The following is a 12,052-nucleotide window of genomic DNA, read 5'->3' as shown; positions in this document are numbered from 1 at the left end:
GAAATGATCGCACAAACTCGTTTTGTTCAAAGTCGTGTATAACTCCGGCGTAACACATATAGATCTTGAATTTCAATTGCGGCTAGGTGCTCTCTGTAGTGTCGCTCTACGGATATGAAAATTCGTGCGATATACCGGTTTACATACCAAGGTAATGTCTTTTAACTCTCTGACGTTCGGTTATATTCCATGCTTTCAACGTGAAAGTCATTATCGATGCAAAGCCCCACTATGGCGGAGATCAATATTATTGCAATTCTGCGATCCCTGCCTGGAAAGGAAGACGAGGTAATGACTTGATGATACAGTATTTCTGGCGAAACTTATTAGGGTATTACTAACAGCATCCATAGCTGAGAGAGTTATTGAAGCAGACAGCCGAGCATGTGAGGTTGGAAGAAAAAGGCTGCTCCATGTTTCTTTTGACAGAAACCGACAGCTCTGATGGGAAATTGGAGTTCAAGGTTGTCGAAAGGCAAGGAATCCTTTAATTTCTGTGATTACCGGAAGGAAATAGGTGTGTGCCAAGTTAACTCAAGTAGGTGGACAAGCTTGGATGAACTTGATCGGCATCACGAGCGAGAATGGTTGCAACAAATGTACCTGGACATTGAAGTCCAGCGCCTCCTAGATGGAGAGGAGGAGATCCAGTTCCTTAAAATCATCTCTGGATTTACATGTCGATGTTTTTGAGAACGAATGAGAAAAGTTGTCATAAAAGGGAAGAAATTGATTTTCTAAGGATTGATGATAGGAAGGCAGGCCGAGAAGGATGTTTGTTATGAGCCTCAAGTTGATGACTGGGAAGTTAGTGGTAATACTACTAGTAGTGCAAGGGAACATCTCAAGGCAATCAATAATATCAAACAATTTGGAGCAGGTCCATTGTGGATTGATTTAGAGCAAAATGCAATATCATTCATGACAAAAAATATAAGTCGGATACCATGAGGGGAACGATGCAGGGCTTATCAACTCTACATCCCATTCTCCGCAGACTCGATATTATCCGGAAAGTCCAGTTCATTGTCACTCCGCACTCTATCCATGATCTCCATGATGATCAAACTATCATTCCACGGCATTATTGTGCTTTCCAGTTCGCCGTCACGTATACATCTTGCCACCTCATCCGCTTCGTATGATAAGCCGTAATTACCCTGCGGAATATAATTCTCGAATCTGTTAATGTGAGTACCCTTGCTCCCAAATCCCTGATCTCGTTGAATGACACGCAAGTGCGACGGGCGCCATGGTCTTCCAAAAATCTGGATTTCACCCTTGTCGCCCTGGAATCTCACGACTGGTGTTCGACCATCGTAGTCATCTGCTGCGCGTAGACTGACACTTGCCAAACCAAGTAATTCTGGTTTGGAGCCATCTTCTGCTGAGAATTTCATTGAGATACCTGCAGATTCGTCCACTCCGATATCGTGGCATCTTGAAACCACAGAAAAAACCTTTAACGGGCGGCGTCTCTCTTTGGGCAAAGCTTCTATCACCCACTGGATTGAATAAGGTCCCACTTGTTTTGTTAGTAACACGAATTCCTCATCGACCGTACTATACTCACAGTCAAGAAGTGCTCCCCCAGCCAATATCTTGCTGACCATACGGTCCCCTGCGGGAAAGTCCGTCAGAGGATCCATTCCCAAGCTATTATCCGCAAAGACACGCGTGATCGTCCCAACTGCCGACTCCTCGATCAGCCGACGTATTTCCACACCAATAGGCTGGAATCGTGTCCACATTCCTTCCATGAGAAACAGGTTATTTTTCGTCGCGACCGTGACCAATCTCCTTGCTTGCTCCGCATTTACTGTCAACGGCTTCTCGCAAAGTACATGTCTGCCGGATTGCAAAGCCAACATGGCATTTGAAAAGTGATGAGAGTGCGGGGTTGCGATGTAAACAACGTCGATATTCGTACTCCGGGCCAGATCTTCATAATTTCCAAATGCATCGCATTGTTTCTGAGCATCAACTTTGTTGATGAACTCTTGTGCTTTAGACTTCGAGCTAGAGGAACCAACTCCCGCCAGGATATGCATCACATCAGAGGCTCCGCGACTGGAAGGTTCAACAAGAAGATCCTTGGCAAATTCTATTTTCTTCAATCAACTCATTTTGATACTAGAAGCGAAGTTCAAAAGCGAATCTCGGAAATTCGAAAAGAAAGAGTGAAAGAGAAAGGAAAAGAGATAAAGGTACTTTCTGCTATCTTGCCAGTTCCTGTCGGTTATCAGCTAATTATTTCGATTTATTCTATTCATCGTCGCCATGCACCTACCAACTATACCCCAACGCAACTCAAATACGTCGTCAGGTGTACTATGTAGCTTGGCCATTGCTCAATGACTGTGGGAGTTTATGAAGGAGAATGTCGTGTATGGGCAGTCGCAATATTGTCAAGAAAAAGGAATCTTGTATGTGACTTTGAAGCTTATCACTCTGAGAAGGGAAATTCAAAAATATTGTTCAGGGAACAATTTTTTATCTATTTCCAAGCAGCTGAACTACTAGCCAGGGTTGGTTTGAAGTGTACAAAATGAGTAGCTGGGGCTATGAGAAACGCAGGGTCCGGAGGATCCGGAAGCAATTAAAAGACTCGACCAGGTTTGCGTGATGTACGACTTCCTAGGTCGCACAACGTGTGCCACATGCTTTTATATACAAGTTCTAAACAATTTACTCCCTGTTTCAATATCAAGTCAACAGCCTTTTCTTGGACTCGTGAATACGTTGATTCCAAAAGTTCGCCATCGGTTACAGAAGAAAGCTGGGCTGTTCAATCCAACCCTTCGTGATGAAATCATCAAAGAAAATCACAACAACCTCTACAACCATTGTTGGTACCGAAATTGATAACATCAAGGATGTTATAGAATCTAGGGCCCTCAACGGGAAAGGAAAGTACACTCAATTGTGTGAAAGGTGGCTTCAGTCCTATATGCATGGCGGTCGAGCTATACTCGTCTCTTCCTGTACATCAGCACTGGAGATGACAGCAATCCTGGCGGATATAAAACCGGGCGACGAGATTATAGCACCTAGCTATACCTATGTCACAACTGTTAACTCATTCGCCCTTCATGGGGCTACTCCTGTGTTTGTGGACATCGATGAAACGACGATGAATATTGACCCCGAATGTATCGAGCCAGCAATTACTTCGAAAACTCGTGCAATAGTCGCCGTCCATTACGGTGGAATAGCCTGTGATATGGATTCAATTATGCAAATTGCAAAGAAGCACAATTTATTTGTCTGCGAAGACGCTGCCATGGCCTGTACATCAAAATATCACGGTCGCATGCTCGGTACGATTGGGAATGTCGGCTGCATCAGTTTCCAAGAGAAAAAGAACTTCACCGCGGGAGGTCAAGGTGGTGCGCTTCTATTGAATGACACCAGCTTGATTCAACGAGCGGAGATACTATATGAGCACGGTACTGACCGAGCGAACTTCATGCGTGGAGAGGTCGAGCACTACCAGTGGCAAGATTTGGGGTTGAACGCCACTCTTTCAGAAATTCAGGCTGCATTTCTATATGCGCAGTTGCAGAGAACCGAGATGATCAATAGTCGCCGCCTGGATATATGGCACCGTTATCAGATCGCCTTGGCGCCCTTGGAAGAAAGAGGGAAAATTAAACTGGCACAAGTTCCCGCTAGGACGACACATAATGCCAATGTATTCTGGATAAGACTCACGGATGCGCGTTTACGCTCGAGCTTGATTCGCCATCTTAAAGAAGCCAACGTCCAAGCCTATTCTCAGTTTATGCCTCTGCATTCCTCCCCTTATGGAAAAGTTCATGGATATTTTGCTGGAGAAGACCGAATGACATCAATAGCCGCCTCGCAGATCCTACTTCTACCCATCCATGCGAACTTGCACCATTCTGAGCAAAGTGTAGTCATTCAGGAACTTCTTGCGTTTTGGGGGAAAGCGGCATGTGAAGATTAAACCATATCTACTGAGATAACGGATGATTTTGGGAGGCGTAAACATGCTGAGATCATTCAGCCACCTTTAAGAATGTGACAGCTACCATATTATCACATCAATTGTATTACAAACAAAAACGGGCTTATACCAAGTTCTCTTTGACATGTTTTTGAGTGTGTAACTGTAGCCATGAAGGGGCAGGTCATACAAGTATCTGTTGTATTTGAATCATGCAACCTGCCCTTAAAAATGATAGAGGAAAGAAGTAGGAAATGGTGCATGCATGCAAATATCGAGAGGAGAAAGAGGGAGAGAGTGAGGCTCGAAAAGGGAGATGAGTGCCGGTAATGGTGCCTGAGGCTGTTGAGGGCTTGTGCCTCGGAACCGGCGCCTCAGGCATCACAGGCCGCCCCTTCCATGTCTAGATAGATGCGATTCTCAATCCGAGCATCAACAACAAGACATTAGACAAGACTTATTATCAAATCGTCTTTTACATGTTTCAGCTTTCTCAACTTGAGTTCGCTAGTATCGGGGCCATATCGAGGGACCATGCCTATGGTGTATGGCATGTTTCTGGAAGACCCTTCACATACACCATGAACGAGTTAGCTTGTGTCGCTGGTTACCCTGACAGTAAATTCCCAACTGAACTATTTGGCTGTGCAAGCGAATATCTGAGGTTGATCGCGAATGAGCACTTAACACAACTTTGGACTCAGCGCAGCCTTGTTGAGGATTCGGAAATTGCCCAGCAGCGATTTATTGCCCGTCACCGGTTCGCACAGCTAGTCTCAGAGTACCACCCTGAGGTCTACAGGCTATCTCTACCCTTCTGCGACGATATTCGACCATCATATATGCTTATAGATCTAATGACACTTCAGATCACTGCAGTTCTCGATTTCGAGTTCACAAATGCCATGCCAGCTGAGTTTATGTATGACCCACCCTGGTAGCTGTTGCTCACTGGACCGGAAATGTGGCTTGAGCGATGCGCTATGGTGGAATTTGTAAATCTATATGAGCCTACAATGGAACAATTCTTACGATCTTTGGAGAAAGTAGAGATTGAAATGGCATTAGAGGTCAAACAGCCCGATGAGCTGTAATTTTCTACCCGGATGCGCGATTCATGGAGAACTGGGCGATTCTGGTTTGATTACGCAGCAAGAAAGAGCTTCGATGTAAACACCATCTATTGGGCTGCGTTACATAAAGACAAGCCGGGTATTGAGTTGCTAGATGACGCGGCGTATGCAGAAATGGAGCAATTTACGCAGGTTAAGATGGAGCAGCTGAAGGAATATAAAGGACGAGTGTGCTTCTCGTTTCTCCTCGGATATCTAGAGGACATGTAGCTGTGATTATGATCTTTCAAGGATTCATCCATGCTAGGTATCTTCTACCACTCTTCAACAATCGAGTATGGCGATTTAACTTCGAGACTCCGGGTCGCATGATAGATCGATAGTTTCAAAGAATAGTCATTTGGAGCGGATGTCGCCTTGGAATTTATGGTCGAGCGACAGTCCAAATCTAGGTATCTATAGTATGGCCGCGAATCTGACAGGCGGAAAAGCAATATCTATCGCGATATCCGAAGGCATTGGACATATTATGCTACCACTTGTTATTAGTCATTATAGTCATCGTGTTGTGACTCTTGATCAGAGCGTGGCCGGTAAAATCCCTCTGGTATTCAATTCATCGCTATTTAAAGCATGTAGTGAAAGCCATCTAGCCCCTCAATGATAATTTCTCCACGAGCGGCCCGATTGTTAGCCTTATGGAAGCGGATTATAATTGCAACTGAAATTGCTACAGTCAATGCACAGCATCTATTGATCAAGATAGTCAGCGAAAATAGAAGCGAAAGGGATGAAAATCGGAATAACGAACACTAGACAAGCATAGAAACCAGGCAAATATCTAGGTGCGTCTTGGGAGCGGAAAATAAGCGAGCCTGCGATACCGCCGACGCCCCCCGCCCCTATGATGCTGGCGCTACAAAATGATTGTTTCCACTTTCCGCGAATGTTATTCGTTTGCCACGTAATTATGGCGGGTAGGTTTGAATGTGTTCCTCCTGCTATCAGAAAGATTCCAAAATACTGTACCCAGGGGCTTTTCACCCAAGCCAGAACACAGAGTCCGACTGCGCTTTGAAGCCCGTTGTAAATTACTATCAGACCTCGCGACTTGATTTTCCCGCCAAGCCATCCTTGGAAAGACATCTGGAGACACGCAAAGATGTATGGTGGTGTGTTCAAGGCTTGAGATTGGACGAGACCGAACCCCAACTGTGCCTGTAGGATGATGGGCATAAAGAAGGAGATTGCATATATCACCGTACTCATGCATCTCCAATGTTTATCAGCAGTCGAAATTTTGATATGTTGGAGGTGATGAGATACTTACAAATAGCTGAGCTCAAACGCCCAAATTTTCAGATCCAGAGCAGGCCTGAAAAACTTTTTGAACTCAAATGAGTCATCCTCGTAGCTATCATTTCGTTCATGGCCGATACTTTCTATCACATACTGTGCCTCTCTCTTTGTGAGGAATTTCCACGCATCTTGGGCATCCGTAGGCATATTCACTAATAATGCGAATCCTATGAAAGATATAGCACATGTTAATAGACCTTCCATAATCAATATCCACCGCCACGAATTGAGCCCCCCCGATGCCTTTCATTTGTGAAAATCCGCATGCAAGTAGCCCCGAGAAGGCAGCACCGAGCAAGCTGATAGTATAGAATGAAGAATATCTGGTCTGAATCTCGGCTAGAGAATTGAATTAGTCTCACGCCATAATAAGATCAAAAAATATGTTACCTCTGGTATACCACTGTGATATCGTATAGACCGCACAGGGGAATAGCCCTGCTTCACATGCACCAAGGAGCAACCGAAGAGCGACCATTACTCGCCAGTCATTAACAAAGCCAAAGCACTAAATGGTAGGTCAATAACATTCGAGTCCTTTGTTGTGGTAGCGGGGAGTGAATACCATCATAACTATTCCCCATAGAAGGGTAATAGTGGGAAGAAATATTCGCGGTCCAAATTTGCGCACCACAATCGTCGCAGGCATTTGAAAAATGACGTAGGTAATGAAGAAGACGAGAAGAATAAGGGACTATGATGTCAGTTCCGCATACTTAATCCGTGTCACTGTACTCACAAAGCGCTCGCCCTTGTTCAAATCTAGGTCCTTGGACATGCTTTTTAATGGAATATGAAATTAGAACCCAGATCGGGACTAACTCGAGTAGGAAGCAAAGGGCAATAACCTACCCAGAAATTGCGGCATTCCCCATATTGGCTCTGTCCAAGAAGCTGGCGGCCATCATGAGACCGAGAGGAAAGACAATACGGAAATCGATCTTGCGTGTTATTTTGCGGCGCTCGACACGGGAGTAAACTTCAGCACCCTGATATTCTTCTGGGTCCTCCGAAGAGCCTGCCATAACGACGGATTTGGTCTCGTCATTTTTGCTGTTAAAGAAAGTCTCGGAACGAGCCATGTTAGAAGTATGGCTTTGGGATTCCTTTTCAAGGAATATTTTTCTCGGAATAAGGAAAGCTTCGAGACAATGAGGAATGTAGATGTTTATGCCAGAAAGGAGTCTCCCTTAGATAATGGAGCAAGTGACGAGTGGCGCATTTTCAATATCCAGTCATGACTTCAATCGCCTGCGGGTCATAAGCTTCGGTCGAAAGCTATCTGAGGAAGGTTCGGTAGATAATGCGGGGTACCGAAGGTTCGGCAATGCCGAAGCGCCCTGGACCGAACCCAGAATTCTCCAGCAACACCAGTATCCTCGGTTTAAAAAACAGGAGATCCACTCCACCGAATTCAAGTTGGGTATATAGCATCTTTTCACGCTCCAGATGTAGAAGAATTCTGGGAAGACTTTTCTTTCAAGTTACGAGACATCTATCCCATCATATTCGATCAATACCTCTCGCCAACATGGCCCCTGTCAACAATACCAATTACACTTCATTTTCTAGCGAAGAAGACTTTGAAAATGCTTCTCGAGGGTTTATTGATTCTCTGAAGCCATGCACTATCCGTGCGCGCGACGGAAATGTCATATGGGACAATGACCAATATTCTTTTCTCGAGGACGAGTGCCCCGAGACGGTCAATCCAAGTCTTTGGAGACAGGCCCGACTTTGCTACAAGCAAGGGCTTTTCGAGGTTGCTCGAGGCATATATCAAGTCAGGGGTTTTGATCTTTCGAACATGACCGTGGTAGAGGGCCAGCAAGGGGTCATTGTGATCGATCCACTTATTTCCGCTGAGTGTGCGGCAGCAGCTCTAGAATTATATCGCCAACATCGTGGGAATCGGAAGGTCACTGGTCTGATATATTCACACTCCCATGTGGATCATTTTGGGGGTGCAGCGGGTGTGCTTCCATCTTACGGGCTGTGGAACAACTCATCTAATTTGAATGAGCCCGTGTCCATCCCAATTCTCGCGCCTGAGCACTTTATGGAGGAAGCAATCAGCGAAAACATATTTGCAGGACCAGCGATGCGCCGACGGGCAGCATTGATGTTTGGAAATCGTTTGGTTAAAGGTTCCCAAGGCCAGGTCAGCTCCGGGCTTGGGTTGACCAGCTCCAGTGGCACTATGGGGCTTATCCCGCCAAATGTGGATATCAAACGGACAGGGGAGGAGCATGTCTTGGACGGAGTAAGAATGATCTTTCAAATGGTTCCGAACACAGAAGCACCGGCAGAGATCAATCTTTATCTCCCAGAGCAACGGGCTCTCCTTATCTCGGAATGTGCTACTCATTGTATGCACAACATCGGTACCCTGAGGGGCGCTCAAGTACGGGATGCAAAGGCGTGGTCTAAATACCTCGATGAATCTTTGGCACTGTTTGGAAACAAGTCTGATGTCTTGTTTGCTAGTCATCACTGGCCAACTTGGGGCCAGGAGAAGCTCATGCAGCTCATATCAGAGCAACGTGATCTATACGCCTACCTTCATGACCAGACATGCCGAATGATGAATCTTGGGCTCACAGGAACTCAAATCGCAGAAAGATTGGAGCTGCCTACATCGCTACAGCAGGCCTGGCATATTAAAGGATATTACGGCTCTCTTAACCATAACGTGAAAGCCATATATCAGCGATACATGACTTGGTTCGACGGCAATGCGGCCCATCTGTGGCAGCATCCGCCAGAAAATGAAGCAAAGCGGTACGTTGACTGCATGGGAGGCGTGGAAAATGTTGTTAGAAAGGCCCTAGAGTATCGTGACAACGGCGATCTCCGCTTTGCGGCAACTTTACTTGATCACGCGCTTTTCACGGCGCCTACATCTGCTGTCAGAGAAGCTTCGGCGTCGGTCTTTGAGCAGCTGGGATATGGGGCAGAGAACGCCATATGGCGCAATTTCTATCTTACCCGCGCTCAAGACATCCGCAACAAGGTTGAATTCCAGGTTTCCAAACCCGCAGAAGTTCAGCCAATTAATCCATTGCTCTCTGTGGACGACTGGCTGGATTGTATTTCCATTCAGTTAGATGGTGGCCGGGTAAATGGCGAGAAATTTACGATCGAAATCCTGATGCACGATGAGAAATGTCGCTGGGCATTGTCCTTGAGCAATGGCGCTTTGACTTATCGGAAACAGCCACTTGAGCATGCTTCCCACCAACGGGCAGATTTAATTCTGAATTTGAATAAAGGCCAGCTTGCTGATGTCCTTCAAGGTGATCTTCAGGTTATTGAACAAGCCGAAGGGAATTTAGACGTCCTAACCAAGCTTCTGGGTCTTTTGTCCGTTGGTATCAGAGGACGGCCAAGGTTATAGATGGATATGGATCTTTCAAACTTTGAAAGTTTAATGCTTGAGAATGCCGCGTTCCAAGGTTCCAAGGTCACGGTTACTAACTACTATACCCTTGGAACGTGAATTTCACAACTGCCCACTAGTGCCCACCTGGACTCGGACTCGGAGAGATGGCGAAACATATCCTTGTTAGTAAAATCCTAATCGGAAGCTAATCTTGGAAGAAGTCTCCAACTTGGAGGATACCAACAACCTTTGAAGTTACTACAGATACCTAGGCAATATAAGCTTTCTCAGGAATGTATTTTATTCGTGAATAAGGGTTTTTGATATATTGATTTATAATTTACTGCCTCAATTATGGTATTTCGTGCTGGCCGACTCGCTAGTAAAGCCACGTTAGTACGATGCTAGCCTGGTCTTTGGTAAAAGTACCCTGTAATTCAATTACCAAGTTAGGTAGTATCATTTGTGGAGAATGGATCACTCAACTTGAAATCACTCTAAGGTAGACAGCCTATTACTTAATTTTATGAAGTACTATATTCTTAGATCATAAATTTGAATAAGAGAGTTTGTTATCGTTGAGTTATTAGATTTTAGATGTACTAGTACATACGGCGTCTCCCATATTTTGGCGCTGCCTGACCAAGCTTGAATGGCCGGCTCGCTAACTGGTAAAACACGTTACACGTATTCGCCAAGACAGAGGCTTTATGTAACCCGCCCTTTCCCCACGTTTTCCATGCATGCCCCTTGCCAACATATGCCAACAACTTGCATGGCCTGCAGCCAGTTGCATATCGAAGATTTGTACGTCGAGCTGATCGCATGATGCCTTCTTCGAATGGTCTAGGTAAAAGGGCCCGCGAAAGGGCAAAAATTGTCTGTCTCCACTGTCACACACGAAAGGAATGTCATTCTCCCCTCCTGGCATGTGGCGAAACTAACAGACTGACAGGTACGATGTGATCTTCAAGAACAAGAAGGTGATGCTTGCAGCCATTGCAAAAGACGTGGCCAAGAGTGCAAGTGAGAGTTTACCATGAAACGATTCACAATATTTGTTGAAGGCTTACCTTTTTCTAGGAGGCACGGTAGTTGGACTGGCCGAATGACACGTTCCCAGACTTTACATTCACAGACTACAAGCCCTAACACAGTGGCCTCCTACTCCAATGATGGTTCAAATGAATCATTATGCCCTGATCTGCCTTGTCAGATTAAGTATACCCATCATCAAGCATTCCGACAACATCTCGACCAGCCTGGGTATATAGGAGAGCAATCCCTGATGTCTTCTTCTTCATCTATTTCAGTACCGACAATCTTAGAGTCGGGTTCTTTTTCCGAACACGTTCATGGTCAGATACTGAAAGTCACAAATGCAATTGACCTCCCATCTCGGTCAAAATTCCAGATCTTCACGGAAACATATTTCACTCATCTTTATCACGTGGCACCTGTCATTGATCGTGCAGATCTGGCTGTTGATAAACCATCTGCTTTACTACTATTGGCAATTTGCTTGATCGGGTCCCAGCTCCGATATCCTAGGGACCAATCCCCGACACTTCTGAGCGAGTCGTATTACCTGAAGATCAAGACTCTGATTTATGCGAAACATGAACACGATAAACTTGCTATTCTGAAAACGCTTTGCATTCTATGCTTCTGGATTATCACGCCACCTGTAGTGGTGAGCCTTGATTCCTCCTACCACTGGCTTGGTGTAGCAGTCCGACTCGCATATCAAATGGGTCTTCATCGGGAATCAAGTTATATGAAATTATCTAACCCGGCAGCCGCCCGTCGATTAATGTGGTTCATTTTTGTGAGTTCAATTTGAAATCCGGCGAACTGTTCTAACTTTGCTCTTAGGGTGCAGACAAATTGCAGGCAGCAGCATTTGGACGTCCTATCTTCATATCATCTCAGAGCATTAACCTGCGCCCATTGGAGCTTGGAGATTTCGAGTCTCCAGACGTTAAAGCGGAGATATTTATTCAATTTACGAGCCTTAATAAGATCCTCGAAAAAATTGTGGAATTCCAGGATCGCAAGGCCGAGGCTTCCCATGACCAAGTGCGTACCATCCATTCCACGGGCTTGGGGTCATAGTATGCCTAGTATACTGTTATCCCCCAGTGTAGCTCAAAAGGAAGTGCAACATGCTAATTACAATGCCATACACAGGGGTTGTGGATTCACGCCTCTTTGGAAGAATGGATTTCGAAACTTCCAAGTGACCTAAAACTTCACAATGATTATTGT

General features: G+C 45.3%; 7 protein-coding genes across 7 annotated transcripts; 5 read left to right on the top strand and 2 right to left on the bottom strand.

Moving 5' to 3' along the window:
* Positions 1–977: 977 nt before the first annotated feature.
* Positions 978–2,348, bottom strand: N7533_008468 (Gfo/Idh/MocA family protein; the record flags this gene model as incomplete). The annotated part of the gene is made up of 3 exons (XM_057105118.1): positions 978–1,525; positions 1,574–2,104; positions 2,291–2,348. The coding sequence occupies 3 exons, from the start codon at positions 2,346–2,348 to the stop codon at positions 978–980; spliced, it is 1,137 nt and encodes a 378-aa protein (XP_056956567.1).
* Positions 2,349–2,806: 458 nt separating this feature from the next.
* Positions 2,807–3,970, top strand: N7533_008467 (uncharacterized protein; the record flags this gene model as incomplete). Its single annotated transcript, XM_057105117.1, has 1 exon — positions 2,807–3,970. One exon carries the CDS (start codon positions 2,807–2,809, stop codon positions 3,968–3,970), a length of 1,164 nt encoding a protein of 387 aa, XP_056956566.1.
* Positions 3,971–4,551: 581 nt separating this feature from the next.
* N7533_008466 (uncharacterized protein) lies at positions 4,552–4,911 on the top strand (the record flags this gene model as incomplete). The annotated part of the gene is made up of 1 exon (XM_057105116.1): positions 4,552–4,911. The coding sequence occupies one exon, from the start codon at positions 4,552–4,554 to the stop codon at positions 4,909–4,911; it is 360 nt and encodes a 119-aa protein (XP_056956565.1).
* Positions 4,912–5,076: 165 nt separating this feature from the next.
* N7533_008465 (uncharacterized protein) lies at positions 5,077–5,313 on the top strand (the record flags this gene model as incomplete). The annotated part of the gene is made up of 1 exon (XM_057105115.1): positions 5,077–5,313. The coding sequence occupies one exon, from the start codon at positions 5,077–5,079 to the stop codon at positions 5,311–5,313; it is 237 nt and encodes a 78-aa protein (XP_056956564.1).
* A 356-nt stretch (positions 5,314–5,669) lies between these two features.
* Positions 5,670–7,484, bottom strand: N7533_008464 (uncharacterized protein; the record flags this gene model as incomplete). Its single annotated transcript, XM_057105114.1, has 8 exons — positions 5,670–5,793; positions 5,855–6,316; positions 6,374–6,569; positions 6,694–6,741; positions 6,793–6,910; positions 6,968–7,096; positions 7,142–7,181; positions 7,255–7,484. The coding sequence occupies 8 exons, from the start codon at positions 7,482–7,484 to the stop codon at positions 5,670–5,672; spliced, it is 1,347 nt and encodes a 448-aa protein (XP_056956563.1).
* Positions 7,485–7,933: 449 nt separating this feature from the next.
* On the top strand, positions 7,934–9,799 carry N7533_008463 (alkyl/aryl-sulfatase; the record flags this gene model as incomplete). The annotated part of the gene is made up of 1 exon (XM_057105113.1): positions 7,934–9,799. One exon carries the CDS (start codon positions 7,934–7,936, stop codon positions 9,797–9,799), a length of 1,866 nt encoding a protein of 621 aa, XP_056956562.1.
* Positions 9,800–11,534: 1,735 nt separating this feature from the next.
* N7533_008462 (fungal specific transcription factor domain-containing protein) lies at positions 11,535–11,899 on the top strand (the record flags this gene model as incomplete). Its single annotated transcript, XM_057105112.1, has 2 exons — positions 11,535–11,612; positions 11,660–11,899. The coding sequence occupies 2 exons, from the start codon at positions 11,535–11,537 to the stop codon at positions 11,897–11,899; spliced, it is 318 nt and encodes a 105-aa protein (XP_056956561.1).
* Positions 11,900–12,052: the final 153 nt, after the last annotated feature.

This window comes from Penicillium manginii, assembly GCF_028828005.1.
Source record: "Penicillium manginii strain IBT 31320 chromosome Unknown utg000006l:1.0-4164085.0:1.0-4166146.0, whole genome shotgun sequence".
NCBI lineage: Eukaryota > Fungi > Ascomycota > Eurotiomycetes > Eurotiales > Aspergillaceae > Penicillium > Penicillium manginii.
This window is presented reverse-complemented; position numbering and strand designations above follow the sequence as displayed.